Source organism: Lemur catta, chromosome 4, assembly GCF_020740605.2.
Source record: "Lemur catta isolate mLemCat1 chromosome 4, mLemCat1.pri, whole genome shotgun sequence".
Classification (NCBI taxonomy): Eukaryota; Metazoa; Chordata; class Mammalia; order Primates; family Lemuridae; genus Lemur; species Lemur catta.
This window is the reverse complement of record NC_059131.1, coordinates 47,223,073-47,251,060: the sequence shown is the minus strand read 5'-3', so window position 1 is coordinate 47,251,060 and position 27,988 is coordinate 47,223,073. Positions and strand designations below refer to the sequence as shown.

The following is a 27,988-nucleotide window of genomic DNA, read 5'->3' as shown; positions in this document are numbered from 1 at the left end:
GAGCTACAAAAAGAGAATCCAACAATTTCACTGATGTTGAAAACTAGAATATGAAAGGGATTGGGTTAAGGGTTTTGTTTTTCAAGAGGATGTTCCTTGTCCTAGCAGCATCAGCATCACCTGTGATTCTGTAGGAAGGCAAATTCAGGCCGAGTGTGGTGGTTAATGCCTGTAATCTCATCACTTTGGAGGTGAGGTGAGAGGATTACTTGAATCCAGGAGTTCAAGACCAGCCTCAATACCATAGTGACACCCCCATCTCTACTAAAAATAGGAAAATTAGCCTGATTTATGGTGTGCACCTGTAGTCCCAACTATTTGGGAGGCTGAGGTGAGAGAGGATTGCTTGGGCCTGGTAATTCGAGGTTGCAGCACCACTGTACTCCAACTTGTGTGACGGAACAAGACTATGTCTCTTAAAAAAAGAAAAAAAAAAGAAAATTCATTGATCACTGCCCCCCTCCCTGTCCCATGTGAATCAGAGTCTAGGAAGGAGACACAGGAAACTGTTCGAACAAAAGTTGGTTTTTTTCCATCACATTAAAACATGGGCTAAGCAATTTTTAAAGCTATTGCTGTGTAGAGTTACATTTAACTTTTTTTTTTTTCCCCTGAGGCAGAGTCTCACTCTGGGTCACCCCAGGTAGAGTGCAGTGGCGTCATCATAGCTCACTGCAACCTCAAACTCCTGGGATCAGGCGATTCTCCTGTTTCTGCCTCCCCAGGAGCTGGGACTGTAGGCATGTGCCACCATGCCCAGCTATCCTATTTTCTTGTAGAGATGGGATCTCGCTCTTGCTCAGGCTTGTCTCCTGGCCTCCGGCAATCCTCATGCCTCAACTTCCCAAAGTGCTAGGATTACAGGTGTGAGCCACCACACAAGGCCCAATTTTTTTAAAACATACATTTTATTCTTGAGGGAATCATACTGGCTGATGTAGTAATGTTGGGTACATACCATGAACTTTTATTTTTTTACTAAATTTCTACTTTTGATGTGTTTGATTTCAATGGTCTGAAAGATTTTCCTTGATTGGTTTATTGCTGAATAGGTCCGTCTATTGATGGTTAGTCGAATGGCTAAACCAGAGGAAGTACTAGTTGTAGAAAATGATCAAGGAGAAGTCGTGAGAGAATTCATGAAAGATACAGATTCCATAAATTTGTATAAGAATATGAGAGAAACATTAGGTAAGTTAGTAAATGGTATTAATCTTTACCTTTGTAAACCTATTTTGGGGTGGAAATACTTGTAGGAAATGAGGTACACTTGGTTTCTGAATCCCTTAATAGCTGTCTTTATTAATGTACTCTTTATTCCTTAGTGAAATTATTTTACTCATTAAGTTTTGCATTTAAGGCATCCAGAATTTTTTTTTCTTTGTAGTTTATCTTACTCATCTGGATTATGTAGATACAGAAAGAATAATGACTGAGAAGCTTCACAATCAAGTGAATGGTACAGAGTGGTCCTGGAAAAATTTGAATACATTGTGTTGGGCAATAGGCTCCATTAGTGGAGCAATGCATGAAGAGGATGAAAAACGATTTCTTGTTACTGTTATAAAGGTATGCAGGAGGATATGTATGAACTAGAACCAATAGATTGTATATTTTGTTAGGATAAATGATCTAAATTTGTCTTATTTTCCAGGATCTTTTAGGATTATGTGAACAGAAAAGAGGCAAAGATAATAAAGCTATTATTGCATCAAATATCATGTATATAGTAGGTCAATATCCCAGATTTTTGCGAGCTCACTGGAAATTTTTGAAGACTGTAGTTAACAAGCTGTTCGAATTCATGCATGGTAAATCTCTTCATTTAATACATTTTATTTTGTTTTTATTTTTGTTGGACAGAATAAATGAATATTTTTGTTTTGTTAGAGACCCATGATGGAGTCCAAGACATGGCTTGTGATACTTTCATTAAAATAGCTCAAAAATGCCGCAGGCATTTCGTTCAGGTTCAAGTTGGAGAAGTAATGCCATTTATTGATGAGATTTTGAACAACATTAACACTATAATTTGTGATCTTCAGCCTCAACAGGTATGTAAAGCATTGAGCATATTTTTAGAGAGCAACCACTGTATCAATCAGAATTTATTAAGGACAATAGATTGCCACTATTGGATTTAATACAGGTGTGTCTGGTTATGTTTCCATGGCGAGGTGCAGAAACTTGAAGTTTGTTAGGCTCTTGGGCTGTGTTATATATACTATTCCTAACAAACAAAAGGATTTTCAATACATTGTGAATTGCTTGTGTGTAGTTTTCCTTATTAAGATGTGTAAGGATATAAAAGAAAAACGTCTGCTTTTTAAAATAGGTTCATACATTTTATGAAGCTGTGGGGTACATGATTGGTGCACAAACAGATCAAACAGTACAAGAACACTTGATAGAAAAATACATGCTACTCCCTAATCAAGTGTGGGATAGTATAATCCAGCAAGCAACCAAAGTAAGTTTTGTTTTTTAACCTTCTAAAAGTTCTAATGGGATTGAAGAAAACTGTTCTTAATGAAACTAGTGAATTCAGTATTTGTGGCATATATGCCTGCTTGATAAGTGCTTTTATGTGTGGTTTTGCATATTAAAAATTGTCTTTAGTATATTTTTATTCTGTTTTGATTTTAAAATGAGACTATTTTACTTCATTCTTAGGTACAGACAGGTAATGAAGACTTCTGTGTTCTACTGTTTTGATTTATAAATATGATGGTGGTTTAGGGTAAGGGGGGGTAGTGGTTTTGTTTTTATAATTACATGGATAAATCTCATTCAATAAATGGAATTTGCTTTTTTTCTTAGAATGTGGATATACTGAAAGATCCTGAAACAGTCAAGCAGCTTGGTAGCATATTGAAAACAAATGTGAGAGCCTGCAAAGCTGTTGGACACCCCTTTGTAATTCAGCTTGGAAGGATTTATTTAGATATGCTTAATGTCTACAAGTGCCTCAGTGAAAATATTTCTGCAGCTATCCAAGCTAATGGTAGGTGATTTTGAAGATTTTTTTTGTTGTCATTAAAAAACAATTTGTCTCCATTATTGTTAATAATAACCATGCCCAGTAATCAAGTGGTACAATTCTGAGTTGCTCTATAAATAGCCATTCTAGGAAAGTAGAATTCCCATTTTGTTTTGAGGATAATCCTAATGTCTCCTGGATCCGTTACTAGTTTTGCAGTACAGAAAGGGATTGAGAATGTTTGGGAAGTATTGATAATATCTAACCTCCTCCTTAAAATGATGAACAAGTTAGCCAAGAAAAAAACTTGGCTAAGGTTACAGAGCTAGTTGATAGAATGCAAGTCTTCTATCTGTATATTTTATTTATGTATTTATTTTAGTTGGCTTCATCTTTTAAATTTTCTTTTTCTTTTGTTGTTCTAATAGATGTAGAGGGTACAAGTTGAATTCCTTTACATGTATATATTGTATAGTGTAGAGGGTACAAGTTGAATTCCGTTCCATGTATATATTGTATAGTGGTGAATTCTTAAAGAATGTTGTATATATAACAAATGAGTTTTACTTCACTGCCTTGGGTCAAGCATTCAGCATTTTTCACAGATTGGGATCAACCCTCCCGTGTCCTCAAGATGACTGTAGACATTTTTAAAATGGTCGTATGCCCCCTTTCCCTTTTAAAATTCATCTTAAATATTTTTCCAATAAATTTTGTGTACTTTTGGCTTTTAAGTTTTTTCATGGAAAGTTTGAAATAATTACATCTGAAGCACACCACTGTTGAATTTTAGTTGTCAAGTTAGATTCCACTTGATTCTATTTTTTAGGTGAGATGGTTACAAAGCAACCATTGATTAGAAGTATGCGAACAGTAAAAAGGGAAACTTTGAAGTTAATATCTGGTTGGGTGAGCCGGTCCAATGATCCACAGATGGTAAGTGACAGATGTTTTGCTTACAATTTTTAATGTTGATGCTCCATTTTCTAGACTATGGTATATGTTGTTTATAAATGCATTTTGCTAACTTAAAGGTGATTCAGATCACCAGTTCCCAAACTTTTTGGTACCAGGGACTGGTTTCATGGAAGACAATTTTTCCAATGGGGGGAAGGGGATGATTTCGTGATGATTCAAGTGCTTACATTTATTGTGCAGTCACAACTCTCTGCTAATGCTAACCTGTATTTGCAGCTGCTCCCCAGGGCTAGGATCACTGCCTCCGCTCCACCTCAGATCATCAGGCATTAGGTTCTCATAAGGAGCATGCAACCTAGATCCCTCGCATGGGCAGTTTATACCAGTAGGGTTTGCCCTCCTGTGAGCATCTAATGCCTCCCCTGATCTGATAGGTGGCGGAGCTCAGGCGATGGGGAGCTGCATGAGTGGCTGTAAATACAGATGAAGCTTTCTTTGACTGCTCACTGTTGCTCACCTCTTACTGTGCGGCCTGGTTCCTAACAGGCCAAGGACCAGTACTGGTCCGCGGCCCAGGGGTTAGGAACCACAGATTTAGATGACTATATTTGAGATTATTTTATGCCATTCTATTTGTTGTAGTCCTTGTATGTTAAAATACTTACATATGATAGTTATTCCAACTTCAGAAGAAACTGATGTTAATCAATGGGGGGGGAACATAACAGTATAGCTAAGAAGATTGGGTCATTTTATGTTTCTATGGAGAGGTAGGAAGGCTTTGGTGATGGAGTACAGGTTCAAGTTTTCTGTCCTTCATGATTTTTAGAACAGTGTATAAAGCTACAAAGCTGTCACTGGTTTGCCTCTTTGAGTACTTTCCAGATTGAAGCTTTGAAAGTCTGTTTAGCTCTCATTCCTCTTAGTTTTAAATGATTATCCAGAAAGGGAAAAATGGTTTTTGGAAAATAAAAGCAGCTTGATATGCTTCAACTTGGAAAGATGTGAATGATTTCTCTTGCGTCTTTTCATTCACTTGAGCCTTGGGACATAACAAAAAATCCTATCATGTAATCACTGCGGTTTGGAATAGTGCTTAACAAATAAATGTTACTGTCATTATTTTGAAATTTCAGTATTGTTTGTTGATAAGGAAATAATTTTCAAGAAACTTGCTGAAATTCTTAATGGAATTCTCAAGAGGGGTAACCTAAAACATTGAAATGTTTTTTACGTGTGTATTTGATCCAACTGTATTTAAATTTTGAAAGTAGAAGGGGTAGGATAAATTGAAGGAATTGTGATGTTTATGATTTACAACGAGTAGCTTGGGCAAATATTAGGAGTACAGTGGGAATAATAGGTACTTTACAGGTAAGATTTATGTTGAAATTTGGCACAAGTAAATTCAAAGATTTAAAAAAATTCGATACAATTTGTAGGGAAAGAATGATTTTAGTCAACATTAAAAGTACAAATGAGAATCTCTTCTAGTTTTCAGAGGCCAAGTATGGGTGGTAATTGGAAAAGTAATTTTTTATATATCCCTCAGATCTTTGAAAACTCTTTTGTGTAGAACACTACTACTACTAATCTTCAGTTAAACGAAACATTGACTATTTATTTCATGTGTCTTAATAGAGAACCCGTTAAGAGTAAGAAGTTACACCTTAATATGACTCGGTTTATTTAGAGTCATGAACATTCATCCATGTGCATAAGCACACACTTGTAGTTGTAGCTACTCAGGAGACTGATATGAGAGAATCACTTGAGCCCAGGACTTCAAGTCCAGCATGGTCAACGTAGGAAGACCTGGACTGAAGAAGCAAAATAGAATCGTGGAAATCCACACAGTCTTTTTTAGTTCCAATTCTTTTTCTGAGAATAAATCATTGTCATTAATTCTGTTTGTTAACATACTTAGCAATGAGTATTCATTACAGTAAAAATCATTGAATGTGTGTCTACTAGTGGTTAGGTATGATTCTTGGATCTTTTACAGATATTCTCTGCTTAAGGAACCTCTAATTACAGTGATGGTTAGTAGGAAGACTTTCTTTGCTCTTAGATTACTCATCTCACATGTAGAGTATACACTTAGAATCCTGGTCTTGCCACAGTAAATTGGAGCCAGTCACTTAATTTTGAGGCTCACTTTTCCTTATTGTTCAGAGTGGATTGTAACAACACTGTCTATGACCCTTCCCAGCCTGTTGCGATTTCCTAGTTTCTTTTGTTTAAAAACAGTTTCAATGTAGGAAAACCTAATCAAAGCACAGGATTTTACCATTTTCAGCAGGGTGATCATGCTAAATCTTACAAGAATGACCTAATTGTTTGTAATAGTCAGAAAGTACCTAAATTAAAACTTGAAAGTTTTTTTTCAACAGGTAGCTGAAAATTTTGTTCCTCCTTTGTTGGATGCAGTTCTTATTGATTATCAGAGAAATGTCCCAGCTGCTAGAGAACCAGAAGTGCTTAGTACTATGGCCATTATTGTCAACAAGTTAGGGGGACATATAACAGCTGAAATACCTCAAATATTTGATGCTGTTTTTGAATGCACATTGAATATGATAAATAAGGTATGTAATTTACATTTCAATTATATAATGCAAAATTCTGTAGTATATCTTTAACTCTTAAAAGCATAAATGCTATCTAAATATGGCATAATTTTAAGGGCATGGAGTTTAAATATTTGAACTTATAGAGTAGGGAAATGCTTAGTTTTTAAAAAATTTAATACATGAGGTCTTGACAACTAAAAAGGAGTGAATATGGAAAAGAGATCTTAACATTTAAATAGCACCTAACATTTATTGAAAACTCACAGCATGTCCGATATTAAGAACTTAGATTTTTTTTGAATTAACGAAGAGGCAGTTCTGCATTTTTCAGTTGTAAAAGTGTATGCTTGTAAGACATTGGAAAACATTTACACGTTAGCTTCTGTTTTTTCTAATCTGTTGTTGTGGTCTCAAAGTAACATAAAAGCGGCAGTACCCATGTGTGGTGTCCTTTGCCCATAAGCCTAACTGCTTGGGAGGCTGAGACAGGAGGATTGCTTGTACCCAGGAGTTCAAGACCATCCTGGGCAACAAGGACCTTACTTCTTAAAAAGAAATGGCGTAGTGATAGTTACAGTTACGAGAAAATTTGATGTTCTTTGTGCGGGTTTTGATGAGTTCTCTTTATTAATGAGGTGGCCTTCTGTTCCTTCAGTTCGGTAATTCATGTGTGTGGTAGGATGTAGTTTCATCTTCCAGGAGAGGTGAATAATGTTTTCTTTGGGTTTGCCTTTCAGGAGGCAGTATGTCTTACGGGGTCCATTCAAAACTTCAGACATTTATACTGCGTTAAGGCTTGCTTTCCCCCTCCCAACCAGCATAATTGAGGCATTGAAACATTATTTTGTTTCTACCACTTATTTTTAGGACTTTGAAGAATATCCTGAACACAGAACAAACTTTTTCTTACTACTTCAGGCTGTAAATTCTCATTGTTTCCCAGCATTCCTAGCGATTCCACCTGCACAGTTTAAACTTGTTTTGGATTCCATTATTTGGGCTTTCAAACATACTATGAGGAATGTCGCTGATACAGGTAAATACAAAGAAAATACATCCTTTTATTTATTTGCCTGCCACTCCATAAACTATACAGACATAATTGTTTTGTTTGAATGCATGAATTGCATAAATGGACATCCAAGAAAGTCTTAAAATCAGTTCAATCAATGGTTTACAGTGGGTCCATAAGCAGAATTGAGTTATGGGGGGAAAGGCCTAAAGTTCAAGATAAGGAGAACATCATTTAAGAGACTTAATTTCATGTCCTTACGCCAGTGAGTGTTCTCTTTCCTCACATTCTTTTCATCTATAGCACCAAGGGTCAACTAAGCACAAAAGAACATTTCTGGCAGGAGGGTTTAAATTTGTTTTTATGTAATCGGTTCATGCAATACAAAACTCTACTTATTTGTGTTGTCAGTTTTGGAAATTGAAATCAGCTAAACTTTCAGAGATAGTGAAATGGTATGGTGGTAATTGTCATGACATAGATTATAAACCTGGCATTGATTGTAGTTGTATGGTAACTTAGAGAAGTAATCATTAATTATCAAAAAGGGGGGAACAATAGGCTTTGAATTAGAATAGTTTGATAATAGCTGAAATACTATCAGGAATGCTATCAGTCTGTAATAAACTTTCTGTTGGTGTTCTTTGTCTTTCAGGCTTACAGATACTTTTTACACTTTTACAAAATGTTGCACAAGAAGAAGCTGCAGCTCAGAGTTTTTATCAAACTTACTTTTGTGATATTCTTCAGCATATCTTTTCTGTTGTCACAGACACCTCACATACTGCTGGTAAGAATTTAAAGCCATTAAAATGTAAGTGTCCCAGCTGTTACATTACATCTTGGAGTTAATAATTTTTTTCTTATCGAAACAGGCTTAACAATGCATGCATCTATTCTTGCATATATGTTTAATTTGGTTGAAGAAGGAAAAATAAGTACACCGTTAAATCCTGGAAATCCAGTTAACAACCAAATGTTTATTCAGGAATATGTGGCTAATCTCCTTAAGTCAGCATTCCCTCATCTACAAGAGTAAGTATGCTTTTTAATAAAACAAATTTTTCTGTTAAAAAAGTGATTATTTAATCATTGTGTTTTGATTTGCAGTGCTCAAGTAAAGCTCTTTGTGACAGGGCTTTTCAGCTTGAATCAGGATATTCCTGCTTTCAAGGAACATCTAAGGGATTTCCTAGTACAGATAAAGGTATGTGTTTGCAGTTGCGTAAACATTAAGGCCAATTGTGGTCACTTAAGTGTTGCATCTTAAGAATTTTGATCACTTGATTTATAATGTAAAATGAGTGGGGCTTTAAAATAGTGTAATCTTATTAATCAAAGAACTTGACTGAATACTGAGTGAAAAGTAAATCGGGTCCATGAAGGAGGGTTAGGTTTGGGATATCGTTTTGGGGAACTTGTTATTAATAGAATTCATTTTTTTTTTTTTTTTTGAGACAGAGTCTCACTTTGTTGCCCGGGCTAGAGTGAGTGCCGTGGCATCAGCCTAGCTCACAGCAACCTCAGACTCCTGGGCTTAAGCGATCCTACTGCCTCAGCCTCCCGAGTAGCTGGGACTACAGGCATGAGCCACCATGCCCGGCTAATTTTTTTGTATATATATTTTTAGTTGGCCAGATAATTTCTTTCTATTTTTGGTAGAGACGGGGTCTCACTCTTGCTCAGGCTGGTCTCGAACTCCTGACCTCGAGCGATCCACCCGCCTCGGCCTCCCAGAGCTAGGATTACAGGCGTGAGCCACCGCGCCCGGCCCTATTAATAGAATTCATTTTAGATGGCCTAGATGTATATTGAAATGGTGAATTGAATCCTACAGACATTTTTAAGGCATGGAATTAGTGGGCAAGAAATACTGATAATTCCTTTTAGGATTTTATACCCATTGTTAAACCTATTTTTAATTGAACCATGACAGCAGATAAAACCTCTTTCTGTTGTTGTACAATGTTCTGTTAAAACTTTTGGGAAGGACTTTTCTTGTACATCTTATTTTAAAGAAATGCAAAAGTTACACAAAACCTGTAAGTTGTTGATGAATTACTTTATTCATAACTATTTAAGTATTGGCCTCGTAAGGATCGTTAGAGCCTGGGAATTGGAGATTGCAGTGAGCTGTGATCGTGCCACTGCACTCAGGCTGGACGACAGTGAGACCCTGTCTCAAAAAAAAAAAAAAGTCTGTCTTATAAGATCTTAAATATTTTTTCTTCAAAAAACATTTTTTTAAACTCTAAAAATATTAGCTACAGAGAGAATATAAAGAACAATATGAAAATCACCTGATACCTAGCTATACAATGATAAGTACATATAACTAAACTTGTCTTAATTATTGTCTTTAGCCTTAGGAGAAACACATGAAGAATATTTAATATGTGGGATCACACTATTGTCTCTTTTGTAACCTACGTTTTCCCCTCCAGCCTAATACCTTTGGGTTTTTATTCAGCTACATGGTATTGTATCAACACACCATAGTTTAAATCTCAGCGAATTGATGGATAATTTATATCTATTCTCTTAATGAGGAAACGCTCATCTGTAATTTCAAAGGCAACTTGAAGTTGACTGTTCAATTATCTGTTTTCATAGGAATTTGCAGGTGAAGACACATCTGATTTGTTTTTGGAAGAAAGAGAAACAGCCCTTCGACAGGCTCAGGAAGAGAAACATAAACTTCAGATGTCTGTCCCTGGCATCCTTAATCCACATGAAATTCCAGAAGAAATGTGTGATTAAAATCTGAAGTCATGCTGGTTTTTTCCTCTTGCTACTTTTGGCAGAAGAAAACAGCATGTGGATATTTGTCGACCAAAATGATGCCAATTTGTAAATTAAAATGTCACCTAGTGGCCCTTTTTCTTATGTGTTTTTTGTATAAGAAATTTTCTGTGAAATATCCTTCCATTGTTTAAGCTTTTGTTTTGGTCATCTTTATTTAGTTTGCATGAAGTTGAAAATTAAGGCATTTTTAAAAATTTTACTTCATGCCCATTTTGTGGCTGGGCTGGGGGGAGGAGGCAAATTCAATTTGAACATATACTTGTAAATTCTAATGCAAAATCATACAATTTTTCCTGTAAACAACACCAATTTTTAAATTAGGGAGCATTTTCTTTCTAGTCTGTATTTCAGTCTAGAAGAAGAGGTAATGAGTAAAACAAATTGCGTTGTTAAAAGGATTATAGTGCTGCATCGTCTGAAGTTAGCACCTCTTGGACTCAATTGTTTGTCTAGACTACATGTATTACAAGTCTGTATGGCAAGTTTGCAGCAAGATCATGTGCATATCATCCCATTGTAAAGCGACTTCAAAAAATATGGGAACACAGTTAGTTATTTTTACACAGTTCTTTTTGTTTTTGTGTGTGTGTGCGCTGTCGCTTGTCGACAACAGCTTTTTGTTTTCCTCAATGAGGAGTGTTGCTCATTTGTGAGCCTTCATTAACTCGAAGTGAAATGGTTAAAAATATTTATCCTGTTAGAATAGGCTGCATCTTTTTAACAACTCATTAAAAAAACAAAACAAAACAACTCTGGCTTTTGAGATGACTTATACTAATTTACATTGTTTACCAAGCTGTAGTGCTTTAAGAACACTACTTAAAAAGCAAAATAAACTTGGTTTACATTTATTTTCCCTTTATTGCCTCAAGCTTATTCGTATATTAAAGTGATTGTGTTTAAGCATCAAGTAACATTTTAAATGAAGTTTGATATCTGTTAACTTACAAATAAGATTTCTAAGGCCATTGTTAAAGTAGGCAGCAGTTGTGTAAAATGAACATGCTCCTAAGATTCCTTATATTCCCAAGAAACATTCTTCCTGTGATTTGACTTACATTTATTTGGGATTAGAGAACAGCTTCTCTTGTCTAACTCCCGTTAGGATCTAAGTGTTACAAAGATTAGAGATTAGCCTTAGAATGAGAACACACATGTAAACAGCTACGGATATTGTTGATTGTGTTCCTGTAAAATGTAACCCTTAAATAGCCATGAGCCCTTCAAGAAGGGAGAGAGGAAGGGAAAAAAGTGTGTAGAGGTCTGTCCTATAAAACACAAGAGGGCCAGGTATGGTGGCATAAGCTTTTAGTCCAGGGAGGTTTAGGCAGGGGCAAAGAGGTGGTGGCTTGAGCCCAGTAGTGTGAGGCCACAGTTGCCTGTGAATCGCCACTGCACTCTAACCTCCGCAACATTGACTCTGCCTCTTTTTTTTTTTTTTTAAGATCAGTTGTAAAGTTTTATATGTGTCCTCTGAAGTTTGAAGAAATAGTATCTAATATGTGTTTAAGAAATCTTAATGGCAAGAGGATGGGTTCTCAGGGGGCAGGGTAGAAGAGACCAGACTGCTTTTGGCGGGTATAAGCTGCTGTTTGAAATAAAGGACACACGATTTAAAAAGAAAAACAGAAGAAATAGAACTAAGGGAATGTAAAAAGGAAGTTAGCTTTGGATGATCCTCTTGCCAGAGGAATCAACTCGATTTTTTCCTTGAGACAGAGCCTTGCATTGTTGCCAGGGCTAGTGTCGTGGCTTGTCAGCTTAGCTCACACAGCACCCTCCAACTCCTGGGCTCAAGTGATCCTCCCAAGTAGCTGGGACTACAGGCATGCGTTACCATGTTCAGCTATTTTTTTCTACTTTTAGTAGAGACAGGGGTCTCACTTGTGCTCAGACTGGTCTCAAAAACTCCTGACCTCAAGCTATTCTACCTTGGCCTCCCAGAGTGCCAGGATTATTGGCGTGAGCCACTGTGCCAGGCCTAAACTAGCTTTTTTTTTTTTTCAAACCTAGACTAATACCTAAACATTTTGAGTGTCTCATGTATATGGAGATTGAGCAACTTTAGAATTAATGTACCCTTAACTTTCTAGATCCTTGGCAAAAATCCTATCATGTCAGTGGACTATAATGCCCCATTAAAGCATTTTTCTAGAACAAATGGTTAAGAGCTTAAATGTTGTCAAAGGGAAACACTGAAAAACTTAACTTTGGTAAAAACTTTGCTTAAAAAATGTTTTTATAATTTCAGACCACATTTGGGCCTATTGTTTTATTATTGTTGTGTGCCTAAAAATACCTTGAGTTTTTTTTTTTAATTACCCAGGAATTTAAGTCCAGATCGTTGGCTCTGTTTGAATTAGCTATAAAGCCAATATTGTTAGCTAAGAATAGCTGTCAACATTTACAACCATGGCCAAATGGTAATGTTCTACAGCCCCCTAGACTCTTGAATAACTCTGAGTATTTCAAGAAAACAAACTTTGGCTTAGGAACCAGTGTAGTCCACTTTGAATTAGAAATGATTGGCAGGTGACACCCACTGCCAAAAACAACTTAGACCTTTAAAATGACAAGGGTAGTTGAATAATATATAAATTTAGTACGTTCAAGGAAAACAAACCATAGATTAAACGGGAAACATCAAAAGTTTTTCTTTTTTTTAAGTTAAAATGGTTCTCATCAGGATTTATTATACTTCTATCCATTGCAGGAAGGTTCTTTTGTATTAATAAGATTTGACAACAGTGATAGCAAATTACATCTGGGGTGGGTCAAAGTTGGTCATATTTGGGTCAGCCTCAAGGTACCTGCCAGCAAGCACACTTACAGTAATTGGCTGAGTCAGATGTTTAGGCTGGTACCATTTAACTCTTCTGGAACAAAGAAAGGTCTCTATAAATTGTGAAGAACTGGGATCCTCTTTCATAATAAATGGTTTTAGATACCTGGATGGAGAATCTTAGGCAAGTCATTTGATGAATGCTGCCTTATTTGAAAAAACAGGATCACAAAACTGCATTCCAAGATGGCTGTGAAAAGATCTGTGTACAAAACTTTGCAAGATGCTTGACACCACAGCTCAACAACTTAGGATGCATTTTCCTTCACATTTTAGCAACTATGAAATGGGGTATAGATTACACTCTCAACAGGTGCCCAGAGTCCTTTCCTTGATCCACTCCTAACCTAATGCCCAAACAGTACCACCCCTCACTTTTCTTGTTGGGACACCTATGAAAATTCCTCAAAAAGTTTACTGACCAATATAGGCCTTTTTTTCCCGTGATATGGAAACATTTGTTTCATTGTCAAAATCTTCCATTTGCCCTCTCAAGTCTTCTAAGACCAGAGTTTTGCTGAAACACTTTTTTGTACTCCAGTAGGATATACACAAAGATTCAGCCTGAATATTGATTCTCAGTCCTTGACCCAGAATCTATACTTACAACTGCAACAAGAAGAGACTCCAAGCCTCCCACACTTTGGTCTCAATATACTAAGGAGGCCAGACTTGCTCAAAATGAGGTCAGATTCATTCAATGTTCCCAAATAATTAAGAACTTAAATACTGTTTCACCATTTTATGATTTATCCACCTCATATACACAGAAGTGGTGTGCTTCTCCACCTTGTTTTCCAGATTGTTGGTAATGGTCCACAAGAAATCCTCTTGCTGAGTCCACCTCAAGTCTGAGTCTTCATTTTCACCAGGGACAATTTAACAGGTGGAACCAACATCCTGAGCTTTGAAGTTGGCCGACGACCTGCCCTTTAGGTTACTTCAAACATTACAGATAGTGTGTGTGATTTTGTTTTAAAGACTTTCAGAGCAGAAATAATTAGCCAGCTATTGGTCTGTAACAATGAAATTTTAAAATTAGCAGGGCATAGTGGCACATAATTCCTCTGGAGGCTGTGGCAGGAGGATCACTTGAGCCCAGGAGTTTAAGGTTGCAGTGAGCTACGATGACAACACTGCATTCATGCTCAGGCAACAGAGCAAGACTTGTCTCCAAAAAAAAAAAAATGTTTTTCTTAGCTGTTCAAAGATGCATCAGGGATCCACACTTTATCTTGTATTACCAACTTGAAGGCTGGGTTTTTTTCCCCATTTGTGGTTTATTTCTTAACAAATTACAAAATGGATGTATTACTTTGTGTATCAAGACCATGTTTCAGGCAGAAAGAAGGGCTAAAGGGCATGACAGCTGAATTTGTCCCTTATTTTATTAGGAAAGGATAATTCTTCCCGTAAGACCCACCCTGCAGATTTCTGCTTACACTTCATCAGCAAGAATTCAATTATGTGGCCAGTCCAAGAGAAATCAGAATTACCATAATTGTTGGTTTTACATGAATCACAAATATTCCCTTGGACGTTCCTTCCTGAGATCAGGGTTTCTCCATTGTCATCTGAGAATATTTGGGTTCTGTAGGCAGAGAAGACAAGGAATGAATGGGAACGGATGTTGGATGGACAATGTCTGCCTCAGGATCCAAAGTCAAATCTGCAAAAACCCAAATTCTGTGGGAAAGGCAAAGAAGAAGAAAGATAATGGCAGAACAGCTGTACAGGCCTAAGGATCACCTGCTCATGTGAAACAACTTAAAACAGGTTGGGCAGAATCTTTATAGCATCAACTTTAAGCAGCATCTGGGAAGGAACAACGTGGTCCTGTCATGGAGAGATGGGTGTGATATAACTTCGACAAAATCCATTGAATTACGACAGGTGCTCGATAGGTGGTCCGGTTACAGTTCTGAGAATACTATGTACACTGTCTTAAAGACTGCATTCGCGTCACTACGTAAACATGTTGGACACAACAATCAGTGAGTGAGGAAGGAGTAAGTGCAGGTGTGAGGAAAATTTTCCTAACGCCAAGCAGTTAACGCAATACCAAACTTCGGCTGAGTGTACCCCTTCCCTTCAGCTGTTCTCCATTCCTTGTTCCTCACCTCAATATCCTATCTGCTCTGATGGGCGTATCGTGAGGGGCCCTCTTGCGTAAAAAACGAGGCGATGCCATGCGAATACTCTACCCCGCCATTTCTAGACATATCAAGGTGTCTTACTGCTCCAGGACGGAGGAGCCTCACAGAATTGCAGGGTAGCGATAAGCACCGATGCAAGTTGCGCCGGGCCCTGGGCTGATCCATTCCCACAGAGCCCCCGCGGGGAGAGGCTGCGGCGTAGCCCCCGCCCGGCGCCCCCGCGGATTCTCTCCTTCCTCCACCCCCCAAAGCCTGAGCACCGGAAAGGTGGACACGAAAGAAATCAGCACCAATTCCCCTTTCTGGGCCCCGAGGAAAAATGACGAAGCGCAGGGGTGAGGTACACGGCGGCGCAAGTGACCCGACGCTCGCCGGGGCTCGAAGTCCGTGGAGTGGGCCGCGGTGGGCAACGCCGCGGACCCGCGACCCGCTCGGTGCTTCCGCCATCTTCTACTCACCCGGACTCCCCCCGCGGCCGCGCTGGCTTCGCGTTTCCCTTCCGGCCGCTGACAGAGATCCGGGCTGGGCGGGGTGGGCGAGCGCGCGGAGGGGGTGGACCGAGGGCGGGGAGGCCGGACGGAAGAGGAAAGGGAGGGCGGCGAGCCGGCCACGGCGGGGTGTGGAGCGTGCGGCGTGTGTGCGGAGGGAGAGGCAGGAGGGCGGGAGGACAAGAGAGGGAGGGAGGAGGAGGAATGAGAGCGCGAGGCGCTTCTCGTCGGCTTCTTCGCCCGGGCGGAAAGAGCCGAGCGCAGCCCGAGCGCACTATTAAAATGGCGGCGGCGTCGGCGGTGGCCGCGGCGTCTGGTCGGTGAAGTGACTCTGCTGCTTCTTTCCCCACCCGCCCCCTCCCTCCCTCTCCCCTCCCCCGTCCTTCCCCCCCTTCCCCACAGCCGGCGCCTCCGCGCCCCTCCGGCCTGCGTACCTCCCCTCACCCCCCTCCTCTCCCCCGCCCGCTCCGGGGACCGCCGGCCCCCTCCCCCATTCTCGTGCTCCCCGCCCCGTCCCCGCCGCCTCCCCTCCCGCCGGCCGGCCGGCCCTCTCCTCCGCCTCTCTCCCCTCCCCCCCGCCGGTCGGGATCAGTCAGTGCGATCCGAAGCGGGGGAGGGGGGGGCGGCGGCCGAACAATGTGCGAGAACTGCGCAGACCTGGTGGAGGTGTTAAATGAAAGTAAGTAGCCGCAGCGGCGGCCTGTTCGGGTGCACGGTTTGGGGTCCGCGCGCCGTTCTCCGGCCTCCCTGGGCTGCCGCGGCCTGCGGGAGGCGACGGCCGGGCCAGGCGGCGTGCGGGCCTAGCGTCCCGGGAAGGTGCGCGGTGGCGCGGCCGCCGCCGCCTCGGCGCCTCGGGCCCAGCCCAGCGCGGTTACCTGGGCGCCCGAGAGGCGGCCGCGCCGGAGCTCTGGCCGGGCCCGGCCTGAGCACTGTCGGCTGGCGGAAAGTTTCCTCATTACAGGTGTCAATTAATGAAAGCACTAAATGAGCCCCTCGCCTTCTTCGCCCCCTTTGCCCTGCGGGGAAGGTGAGGGGAGGTGGGGTCGGAGGACGATGCTTTCCGCTGCAGGCCAAGCCCTCCGGCCGCCCTCTTTGATTTTTAGCGTGGTGCCGAGGCCTCTCTTACCTGCTGATTTTCATTAAACTCCCCGGGAGGAGGGTGGTGGTTTTTCCCTCCCTTGGGGGTGTGTGGGTGTATTAAACCCTTCTGCCAGACCTTAAATAGCTGAAAATGAACTGTGATAGTGATGATTGGAACCTTCATACCTATTTTTAAAATAAATTTGATGATGTTTCTTCTTAGTGTACTCTTCATCGTTTTAATGCCAAATTCTGTAAGGAGAGTACTGTACTACTGATACCATCCCGGGATAGTCATGGCCTATCTCCTGGAATGAAAGGCTTTTTTCCTTATACTTTTTATTATTAGAGAGGGTACGTCAGTATCTTTTGGCTATTCTTTTTATTTTATTCCCGACTCTGGCAAGATGATATTTCAGCTTAAAGAAATAAGATATATTGCAAGTCAACTACTTCTGGGCCCAAAGGCCTAGTTGGAAGAGGTGAATTAGATGAAAAGATCAATTTACAAAAACTTGATTGTTGAGAAAATGCTCATTCACTAACAGGTTGTGTGGGTTTGGAATTTGTATTCTATGGGTGATATTTCGACAGACTAATATTTTCGACAAACTACCTATTTTCTAATAGAATTCATTAAAAACAATTGACTTATAAAACGTATCATCCTGTTTGTTTGAATTTTACTTAATGTGTTTGAATTTCACTTTAATGACCAAAGGCAATAATAAAAGTAGAAGGGTTCTAATTTACTTTCAACTCTGTATTTCCTTCCTGACAGGTGGAAGTAGGCTTTTGCAGATATTGTAACTATACTTTCCAGTATTTGTGTCATCCTGAATTTTACTAGAATTTTAAGTCTATTTGTGTTTATTTTGAGATACTTTAATTTTTGGTGCAGGTGGTTTATGATACAAACTTAAGTCCTTAGTACTTATTTCAGTAAACCATATATTGTTTCTTAGATATAAGTTGCGTGATTATGACTTTGTTATTCTCGGATTGGAAAATGAATAGCTTTGCTATCCAGTATATATATTAGGAAAAACTACTTAATTTTGTTGGTGATTTTAAGATGTTTTAAAAATTTTAAAGTATTTTAAAGATTAATTTTAAACATAGTATCTAAAGAAACTAAAGTTAGTCTTTATTATCTTTTGAAAAGAGATGGCACTTGATCTTAATGAAGGGTCCTATTAAATATTACTTGGGAAACCCCTGGAACTTTGGTTAGAAGTGCTAAAAAATGCAATGGATTTATAGAGTGTTAGCAATGTGGAGAACTGAAATAGAATTTAACTTTTATTACTTTTAAGTCAGTGTAGTTAGTTCAACCAGGTTCACAAAATCTGGCGATGCGGACACTCTAAGAAACCTGTTTTAATGAACAAATAAGGATTTTCTATTTGTTTATAAGCCAATGGTCTCTAAAAATACTTAGGTTCTTAACATTTCCTTTAAGGCTCAGTTTAAAAGTTTGCCTTTTAAACACTGATCTTGCAGTGATGCTTCCTTCTTTTTTAAAAAATTACTTGAGCAATTTTATATGTAGTTTATATCACATTACTATGAGTTGCTTTTTTTTTCCCCTGTAGTTTTAAAATTGTTCTCATTTTCCCTATGTGTAGTTCTTGTATCCCAAACATAAGACTCTTAAGTCCCCTGAGAGCAGAGGGTATTACTGGGTCTCACCATAGTAATATTTTTCCATGGCTCCATGATGGATGGAGTGTGATAATGAGTGTGATGGTTGGAGCTTGATAAAACTTGTTAGATCGAAGTAGATTTATGTGTTTCTTGTAATCTCACCTGCAGTAATTATCATCCGTCCTTTTTCCTCCTTTTAAGTTGTGTAAAGATGAGCATCAGTTCAACCTTAATTTACAAATTCAGAGTTAAATTTCCAAAATAATATGCTCTGAATTCATCTCTCAATACAACTAAGCAAAAGAAGAAATAAAATTATGTGTATTTTTGGGTGATGTGTTTCAAATTGATGTTGAAAAAGAATTATTTAAAAAAACCCAAAAACCTATTTCTTGCCAAATTTACAAACACTGATCAAACTTTGAGAAGTCTACCTGGACATGCCAGAAAATGTATAAGCTAAAAATTTTGTGTTTTAAATGAAAGGGTTGACATAATATGGATACTATGGCTTTATATCATAGGCACAGACTTAATAAGGAAAGGACCTCATGTAGAATGTTTCTTTTAAAATCTGGCAGAATGAAGTATAGTTAACAGAATAAAAATTGGTAATTTTATTTATAACAAAGATTATAAGCAGTTTCCTTTTGCCATCAGTTTTTGGTGAGAGTATTAATATTACCAATTTTACCTCCATCTAGTCCTGCTGAGACTCTAAAGCTGTAAACTCTCACCATGGAAACATACAGAGGTATATAGACACACAATTTAGCCTACAGGTTAAGGGCTAGCCCATTGAAGTCAGTCTGTGGATGAAAGCTAAGGACCTATAATAAGGATACCCCACCCCTATCCTTTTTTAATAGAGTTTTGACAGATACCCTATCAGTTGAAGCTACATTTCAAAATACCATTTGGCCTTTTTTTTTGTTTGTTTGTTTGTTTTTGAGACAGTCTCACTCTGTTGCCCAGGTGAGTGCTTTGGTGTCAGCCTAGCTCACAGCAACCTCAAACTCCTGGGCTTAAGTGATCCTCCTGCCTCAGCCTCCCAAGTCACTGGGGTGACAGGCAAGTACCACCACACCCAGCTAATTTTTTCTATTTTTAGTAGAGACGGGGTCTTGCTCTTACTCAGGTTGGTCTTGAATTCCTGACCTCAGGCTATCTTCCTGCTTTGGCCTCCCAGCTTGCTAGGATTACAGGCGTGAGCCATGGAGCCCAGCCTTAACATTTGGCTTTAATGTTGGAATGACCAATCTCAATAATACCAGTATATTTGAGTTTCCTTTTTTTTTTTTTTTTTAAGAGATGAGGTCTCCTTCTGTCACCCAGGCTGTAATACAGTGGCGTGATGGTAGTGCAGCCTCAAACTCCTGGGCTCAAGCAATCCTCCCACCTCAGCCTCCAGGTAGCTAGGACTATGGATGTGCACCACCATGCCTGGCTAGTTTTGTTTTTTTCTTTTGCCTTATTTTTTTAGAGATGGGGTCTACCTATGTCACCCACACTGGTCTCATACTCCTGCCCTCAAGTGATTCTCCCACCACAGTCTCTAAATTGCTGGGATTACAGGCTTGAGCTGCCACACCTGACTGTCCATTTTCCTTTTTTTAATGCTTCATTTTTAATTAGAAATTTAAAAAGCTTGGATGTATTGATTGAATGTTGGTACTGTCAATTTGTGGCATTGCATTCAGTTTAGGATAAAATTTAAACTTACATACTTATGCTGTTCCTTTGAGTTTGTATAATGGCAGCTTTTATAGTTACTTTTGTGAACCAGTTCATTAAGCCCAAAGCATTTCTGAATGTTGGTTAGAAGTTGGAGCCCTAAAATTATGCTTTGGGCCATCACCATAGCAAGCTCACTAATAAATTGAGGTTGTCATTTGCCTTAGTAAGGTAAATTTCCCTGAGAGCAGAGTGAAAATGGCTTTAATTGTCCATCAATCCTTACAGCCATTTATATGTTGTAGATTTTATTCCATGTGTTTGTTTAGTGGATTATAAGTTACCAAATTGTCCAAAGTGGATAAATCATTTGAGATAGGCAGGAACAAGTACTGGTCCTGCAATTTTAAAGGTGAAGAAATTGAACTTCAGAAAGGATGAGTAGTTTTCCAAAGATCTCTTGCCACCTGCTTAGTCAAATCTAAGGTAGAACTCAGCTAATCTGGCGTCAGCATTTGCAGAATAATTCTGTTGTTATATTTTTAAAGTAGAATACTTTAGTGAGCAATTGAGCGTTGGGTACTTTCCTGAGCACTTTATATGTATCTTATTTAATTAGTTCTTGAGGTAGATACTCTATCAGCCTTTTTGTATAAGAGATAACCAAGATTTACAGAGTTTACATGACTTGCTTACGGTCATGTGACTATATTCTATGGGGCCAGGATTGGAACAGGACTTAATCCCAGATCAGGCTAAAAGCCCACACTATTAACAGTCATGCTATGCTGTGTGAATTTTATGATCTATTCCTATGGAAAATGTTATGAGTATATTGTTAGGTTGGTAGAATAAAAAATTTACCAGCAATCCAAATATTTTTATAAAGTTATTTATAAACCACAAAGCACTACAAATGTGCTGTAGATTAGCATGTAGGCTATCTGCATTGTCTCTAATAACTATTGTTAACTAGCTTTAGCACTATATTCATTAAATATGTTAACATTTTTTGTATGTTTGGTAATATCTACATATCTATTTTGTACTTATTTCTTACATGTAGACTGGCATTTTTAAAGATTTTTACATTTTCAGAAAGAGAAAGTAAAAAACTCTACAGTAATGACTTGACCAGTGTGTGACAGACCATAGCCAAATGGGCTGTGCTACTTTTCACTTTTTCACCGATTTTCATTTTTTCCTCTGGATTATAAGGTTGCGTATTCTCATTGTAGATGAATTGAAAACTATCTAAGTTTAATCACCCATAATCTAAACTGCCCAGTGATGACTCCTGTTGATACTTTGTAATATTTTCCATCTTTTTTGTACACATTTGAAATTGAATGAGATGTATGTAGTTTAATATCTAGCTTGTTTCATCTAACATTATGCTTGATCATTTCCTTTAACTTTTTGGAAAACATGTTTTTGTTTGTATAATGTTCCATTTTATATAAAATTGAATTATTTCCCTGTTGTGTGTTTCTACTTCTCCCATATTGTGAATAATGCTGCAAATGAGCATCCTTGTTCATATATCTTTTTATTACATCCCTGGTTCTTTGAGATAAGATGCTTAAAGTGTGTTTACTGTGTCAAAAAATGTAAACAATTTTTAGTCTCTTCATTGTTTCTTTGCTTTCCAGAAGGGATTTCCATTCTCTCAGCCCTGTCTGTACAACTTGGACACTGTCATGTGCTAAATATTATCCTTTAAAAGGTGTTATTGTAGCTGGCATGGTGACATGTGCCTGTAGTCCCAGCTACCCAGGAGACTGAGGCAGGAGGAATCACTTCAGCCCAGGAATTTGGGGCCACCCTGAGCTACATAGCAAGGTCCCATCTCTTTAAAAAAAAAAAAAAAGGTTATTTTGGCAAAAAAATATAATAACCGATTACTAGTAAGTTTAACTATTCATATTTTTATTGGCTATTTGCAATTCTTATTTAATGAATTGTTCTTTTTCCACATCTCAGGTTTTAATGTTTTTTTAAATTAACTCACAAGAACTGTTCATTTACTGAATATATTAACTTTCAGTCATATTCTCCACATAGTTTTTTTCTGGTTTTCTGTTTGCCTTTTTATTTTGGTGTTTTCAATCACAGGTTTAAAAAACTTTTATGTACCTTTTCACAGTTGTCTGTGAGAAACACAGTATAGGATTATCATGTTACCTTGTTACTTAGTTAAATTGTCAAAGCTCTATATTACCTGAAGAATAAAGTCCTAACTCTTTAGCCTGGCATATATACCATAGGGCAGTTGGGCCCAAACTTACCTTCCTACACCTATTTCTCACTTTTTTTGGGAGGCTTTCCCAAATTTCTTCCAACTTCTTTCTTCAAATGGCTTATACCTTTTCTTTCTTTTTTTTTGGAGAGACAAGGTCTCTGTTGCCCAGGCTGGAGTGCAGTGGCCAGATCATAGCTCACTATAACCTTGAACTCCTGGGCTCAAGCGAGCCTCCTTCCTTGATCCTCCTTCCTCGGCCTCTCAGAGTACTGGGATTACAGGCCTGAGCCACCATGCCTGCTGGTTCCACTTACACCCTTTAGTTAGAATGTCTGCTTATGTTACAGCCTTTTTTCTTTTTTTAGATGAATATCAGCCTCTGTTGCTGGATGGCAAGATCCTGGAAGTTAGGGGCCATGTTTTATTCTTGCTTTTCTTGGTCTTACCTAATATAGTGTCTTTTAGAGAGTACGTACTTAGTAAACATTTTAGTTAATGAAAAGTTGTGTCATAGAAGAATGTAATTGCCTATGTAAATCAGTGTTCTTGGGCCTATAGATAGTAGTGATTTAGAAGTGAGTGTTTTGGAATGAAATATGCTACAGGTGCAGATTGTGTCATATATATTGGTTTTTATCATCTTATTCATAAACCAGTAGGTATGTGTTTGTAAAAAAATATCCACCCTGGTCAGTTATGATCTGAATTATACTAGGCAATGCAAAACAGCAAAAGTTAGTTATTTCCCTATAGGTGGTGAGAATTGGGTCTATGGGATGTAATTTGCTTAAGTGACTTTTATTTTGGGCTTTATGTATACCAGGAAAATAATTGGACTTTTTGCCTTTTAATGTGATTAACACCTGTTAATGTTATATTTCTCTGAAATTCCATAGAAATGAAAAATAATCTCCAATGTAGGTTACTCCGTTAATCGAGAATTGATGTAGTATAAACCTGGCCTTCTCTTGTACTTTCCTTACTGTGGCAGAAGACAGATTTCCCTTCTTGGCCTGGCCATAGCTGCTTCTAGAGAACCTATCTTGCTTACATCCCTTGGAAGACCTTACTCCCAGCGGTTGCTTGGTGGGCTGCTGTTGATCAATCAGATTTTTCCTGTTAGAATACTTGAACTAAAGAGCCAGTTAGCTGTGAGCAGCTGATCTAGAGTGAGTTCTTTGACAAGCTGATGTAGGGGAACAGCAACACTGAGCAAGTGAAAGAGACTGTTTGAAGAGAGAATTGGAGCAGATTTGTGGAAACAGTTGATATCAAAGCTCCGTAAAGAGATGGAAGAGAATACATTGATGGTTTCCCATTACTGAAGCTGGTGCTCCTTTTGAGCTGTCCTGTACGTACCATTTGAGTTAGTGTGCAGCCAAAAGAGTTTTGATTCCAAAATTGCTTCTTGATGAGCTCTCTTTATTGCAGGTTTGGTGTAATTTTTATCTATGAGCACTTCCTTATAATCTTGGTTAGGTTCTTGGAATATGTTGGGCTAGTGTCATCTGTAGTGTATGGTGACAGGAGAAAACTTAAGAACCCTTATCATTGACCTCTCTACCAGGGTGATTAGTCTTTTTTCCAAAGAATGAAAGTAGCTTTATAGTTTCTCATTTTAAAAGAGCACCTGCCTTTTTTGTTTTTAGAAAAAAGTCAAGTAGTAAAATAGTAAGAAAATAAGGAGAATCTGAATTCTACATGCTAAAGAGATCATTCATGTTTTGGTAAAACATCTTTTCTGTCATTCTTTTTTCTCTTTCCTCCCACACTTTATTTTCTGTAAATAAACAAATGACTTTGCATGTTACTCTATATTTTTATTAGTAAGATGTAGGCATCTTTCCATGTCAATGCGCACATGCATTATAATTGTTAATAGCTTTCCTTCAATATAATTTTCCGTTATTTGGTCATACTGTAACTTAACCAGTCCTCTATTGGGAGACATTTAGGTTGTAGTCTGATTATCACCTTGAATAAAGTGTGTGAAGTCAGATTGTTGAGTAGCTCATATGGTATATCTGGAAGGAAATATGGCTATAAGATAAAATTTTAAAAATAATGGTGTCTAGCTAAAAAATAAAAAATAAAATTTTAAAAACATGTCCTCAGAACATCAGAGCATCAGTATATAGGCTTTATAGTTTTGTGGGTTTTTTTGTTTGTTTGTTTGTTTTTGAGACAGGATCTTTCTCTGTTACTAGAATACAGTGGTGTCATCTTAGCTCACTGCAACCTCAAACTCCTGGGCTCAAGTGATCCTCCTGCCTCAGCCTCCCGAGTAGCTGGGACTACAGTTGTGCACCACCATGCCTGGCTAATTTTTTAAATTTTTTGTAGACAGTAGGTTTTGCTGTGTTGCTCAGGCTGGTCATGAGCCTCTGGCCTCAAGTGATCCTCCCATGTTGGCCTCCCAATATATGCTTCATGGTTTTAAAGTGTTTATTGTTACTCCTGGGTCTATGGGCTCTAAAAACATAAGAGTACAATGTGCTGGTTTTAAATTACCATAAGACAAAACAGTGAGGTACTTTTTATTTTAGTAACTTTGTTTTAATTTTCTTTTTTCTCCATTTTCTGTCTTGCTCCTTTTTTTTAATTTTTTTTATTTTTAAAGAGAGGGCATCTTGTTCTGTCACCTACGCTGGAGTGCAGTGGTGAGATCATAGCTCACTGTGACCTTGAAATCCTAGGCTCAAGCAATCTTCCTGCCTCAGCCTCCCAAGTAGCTGAACTTCAGGCACATACCACCACACCTGGCTAATTTTTAAACTTTTTTTTTTTTTTTTTTTTTTTTTTTTGAGACAAAGTCTCACTCTGTTGCCCGGGCTAGAGTGCCATGGTGTCAGCCTTGTTCACAGCAACCTCAAACTCCTGGGCTCAAGCAATACTTCTGCCTCAGCCTCCCGAGTAGCTGGGACTACAGGCATGTGCCACCATGCCCAGCTAATTTTATATATATATATATTTTTTTTTTTTTTAGTTGCGTAGCTAATTTCTTTCTATTTTTTTTTAGTAGCGATGGGGTCTCGCTCTTGGCTCAGGCTGGTCTCAAACTCCTGAGCTCAAACAATCCACCCACCTCGGCCTCCCAGAGTGCTAGGATTACAGGTGTGAGCCACCGCACCCGGCCTAATCATTTTTTTATTTTGTGGAAACAGGATCTCTCTGTGTTGTCCAGGCTGGTCTCGAACTCCTGGCCTCAAGTAGTCCTCCTGCCTCGGCCTTCCAGAGTGCTGGGATTGCAGGCATGAGCCTCCATGCCTGGGTCCCATCTTTATTATTTTAAAAACTTTTTTGTTTCTGGTCTTTCATTTATTTTTTATTTGTATATATTCATGGGATGCAAGTGCAATTTGGCTACATTGATATTATTATATTGTGGTGAAGTCAGGGCCTCCTTCAGTGCATCCATCTTTGGAGTAATACACATTCCACCCACCCAGCAACTTCCCATCATCCATTCCCCTCCCACCTCTTCAACCTTCTGATTCTCCATTGTCCATCATTCCACACTCTGCTACTATGTGTACATACATGTTGTTTAGCTCCTACTGCATGTGAGAACATGCAGTATTTGTCTTTCTGTGTCTGAGTTGTCTCACTTAAGATAGCCTTCAGTTCCATCCATGTTGCTGCAAAAGACAGGATTTCATTCTTTTTTATGGCTGAGTAGTATTGCATTGTGTATATATACCACATTTTCTTTATCCAGTCCTTTGTTGAAGGACACTTAGGTTGATTCTATAGCTTTGCTCTTGTGAATAGTGCTTCAATAAACATACAAGTGCAGGTATCTTTTTTATGTCTTGATTTCTTTTCCTTTGTGTAGATACCCAGAAGTGGGATTGCTGGATCATATGGTAGTTCTATTTTTAGTTCTTTGCAAAATCTCCATACTGTTTTCCATAGAGGTTGTGCTAATTTACATTCCCACAAACAGTGTCTAAGAGTTCCCTTTTCTGGGTATTCTCACCAACATCTATTATTTTTTCTTTTTAATAACAGCCATTCTGATTGGTATAATATGATAATTCATTTTAATTTGCATTTCTCTGATTAATGATGTTGAACATTTGTTCATGTGCTTGGTAGCCATTTGTCTTCTTTTGAAAAATATTTATGTCCTTAGTTCTCTTTTTAATGGGGTTATTTGTGGGTTTTTTTGTTGTTTGAGTTGAGTTCCTTGTAAATTCTGGATATTAGTCCTCTGTTGGATGTATAGTTTGCAAATATATTCTCCCATTCTGCAGGTTGTTCACTGTGTTGATTATTTGTTTTGCTGTACAGAAGCCTTGTAGTTTAATTTGGGAGGCTGAGGTGGGAGGCTGAGGTGGGAGGATCACTTGAGGCCAGGAGTTTGAGACCAGCCTGGGCAGCATAGAAAGTTAAGTTCCATTCGTCTAGTTTTGTTTCTGTTGCCTGTGCTTTTGAGGTCTTAGTCATGAATTCTTTGGCTAGATCAATGTCCAGAAGAGTTTTCCCTAGGTTTTCTTCTAGTATTCTTATAGTTTCAGGTCTTCCATTCAAGTCTTTAATCCATCTTGAGTGATTTTATATAGGGTGAGAGATAGAGTCCAGTTTCAGTCTTCTGTAAATGGGGTTGCCTTCTTGTTTGTTTCTGTTCTAGATTATTACTGGTTTGTAGAAATGCTACTGATTTCTGTATGTTGATTTTTGTATCATCAGACATTACTGAATTCATTTATCAAATCTTAGAGTTTTTTGGTGGAGTCTTTAGGGTTTTCTAGATACAAGATCATATCATCAGCAAACAGGGATACTTTGACTTCCTCTTTTCCAATTTGGATGCCTTTTTTTTTTCTCTTATGTGATTGCTCTGGCAAGGACTTCCTCTACTAACTTTAATTTCAGACTCATGAACCATTTTCTGATTGTTAAGAAAGGCTCATTAACCAACTAGGAATGTAGAGGAGTAAGAGCACTAAAGCTTAGAATAAACTGAGACAAGAAAAATGCTTAAGACAACAGGGCTTTTGAAGTAAGAAGATAAATACAGTTATGTGTTGCTTAACAATGGAGATACCACCCGAGAAATGTATCCTTAGGTGATGTCATTGTTGTGTGAACATCGTTACACAAACATAGATGGTATAACCTACTACATACCTAGGCTATATGGTACAGTCTGTCACTCCCAGGCTACAAACCTGTACAGCATGTTACTGTACTGAATACCATAGGCAGTTGCAACACAACGGTAGAGGAATAGTATCTGAACATAGAAAAGGGGCTGGGCATGGTGGCTCATGCCTGTAATCCCAGCACTCTGGGAGACCAAGGCAGGAGGATTGCTTGATTTCAGGAGTTTGAGACCAGCCTGAGCAAGAATGAGGTCTCTACTAAAAATAAAAATAAATCAGATGAGCAACTAAAAATAGAAAAAAAAAATTAGCTGGATGTGGTGGCACTTGCCTGTAGTCCCAGCTCCTTGGGAGACTGAGTCAGGAGGATTGCTTGAGCCCAGGAGTTTGAGGTTGCTGTGAGCTAAGGCTGATGCCACAGCACCGTAGCCCAGGCAACGGAGTGAGACTCTATGTCAAAACA

At 38.6% G+C, this 27,988-nt stretch overlaps 2 protein-coding genes across 7 annotated transcripts in view; both read left to right on the top strand.

Moving 5' to 3' along the window:
* Positions 1 to 11,139, top strand: part of XPO1 (exportin 1) — a 44,987-nt gene extending 33,848 nt beyond the window's left edge. For all 4 annotated transcript variants that reach the window (XM_045549684.1, XM_045549685.1, XM_045549686.1 and 1 more), the window contains 13 exons: positions 1,053 to 1,191; positions 1,388 to 1,569; positions 1,655 to 1,811; positions 1,891 to 2,054; positions 2,336 to 2,470; positions 2,821 to 3,004; positions 3,810 to 3,916; positions 6,292 to 6,486; positions 7,339 to 7,507; positions 8,139 to 8,273; positions 8,359 to 8,518; positions 8,594 to 8,690; positions 10,097 to 11,139. In XM_045549684.1, coding sequence (XP_045405640.1) covers positions 1,053 to 1,191; positions 1,388 to 1,569; positions 1,655 to 1,811; positions 1,891 to 2,054; positions 2,336 to 2,470; positions 2,821 to 3,004; positions 3,810 to 3,916; positions 6,292 to 6,486; positions 7,339 to 7,507; positions 8,139 to 8,273; positions 8,359 to 8,518; positions 8,594 to 8,690; positions 10,097 to 10,243 — 1,971 coding nt within the window. In that variant the 3' untranslated portion in view covers positions 10,244 to 11,139. The remainder of the gene's footprint in view (positions 1 to 1,052; positions 1,192 to 1,387; positions 1,570 to 1,654; positions 1,812 to 1,890; positions 2,055 to 2,335; positions 2,471 to 2,820; positions 3,005 to 3,809; positions 3,917 to 6,291; positions 6,487 to 7,338; positions 7,508 to 8,138; positions 8,274 to 8,358; positions 8,519 to 8,593; positions 8,691 to 10,096) is intronic.
* A 4,786-nt stretch (positions 11,140 to 15,925) lies between these two features.
* Positions 15,926 to 27,988, top strand: part of USP34 (ubiquitin specific peptidase 34) — a 221,669-nt gene continuing 209,606 nt past the window's right edge. For 2 of the 3 annotated variants that reach the window (XM_045549682.1, XM_045549683.1), the window contains exon 1: positions 16,348 to 16,453. In XM_045549682.1, the coding sequence (XP_045405638.1) occupies positions 16,411 to 16,453 (43 nt within the window). In that variant the 5' untranslated portion in view covers positions 16,348 to 16,410. Of the gene's footprint in view, positions 16,454 to 27,988 lie in introns of all 3 variants that reach the window. The other variant, XM_045549681.1, reaches the window with a different exon arrangement.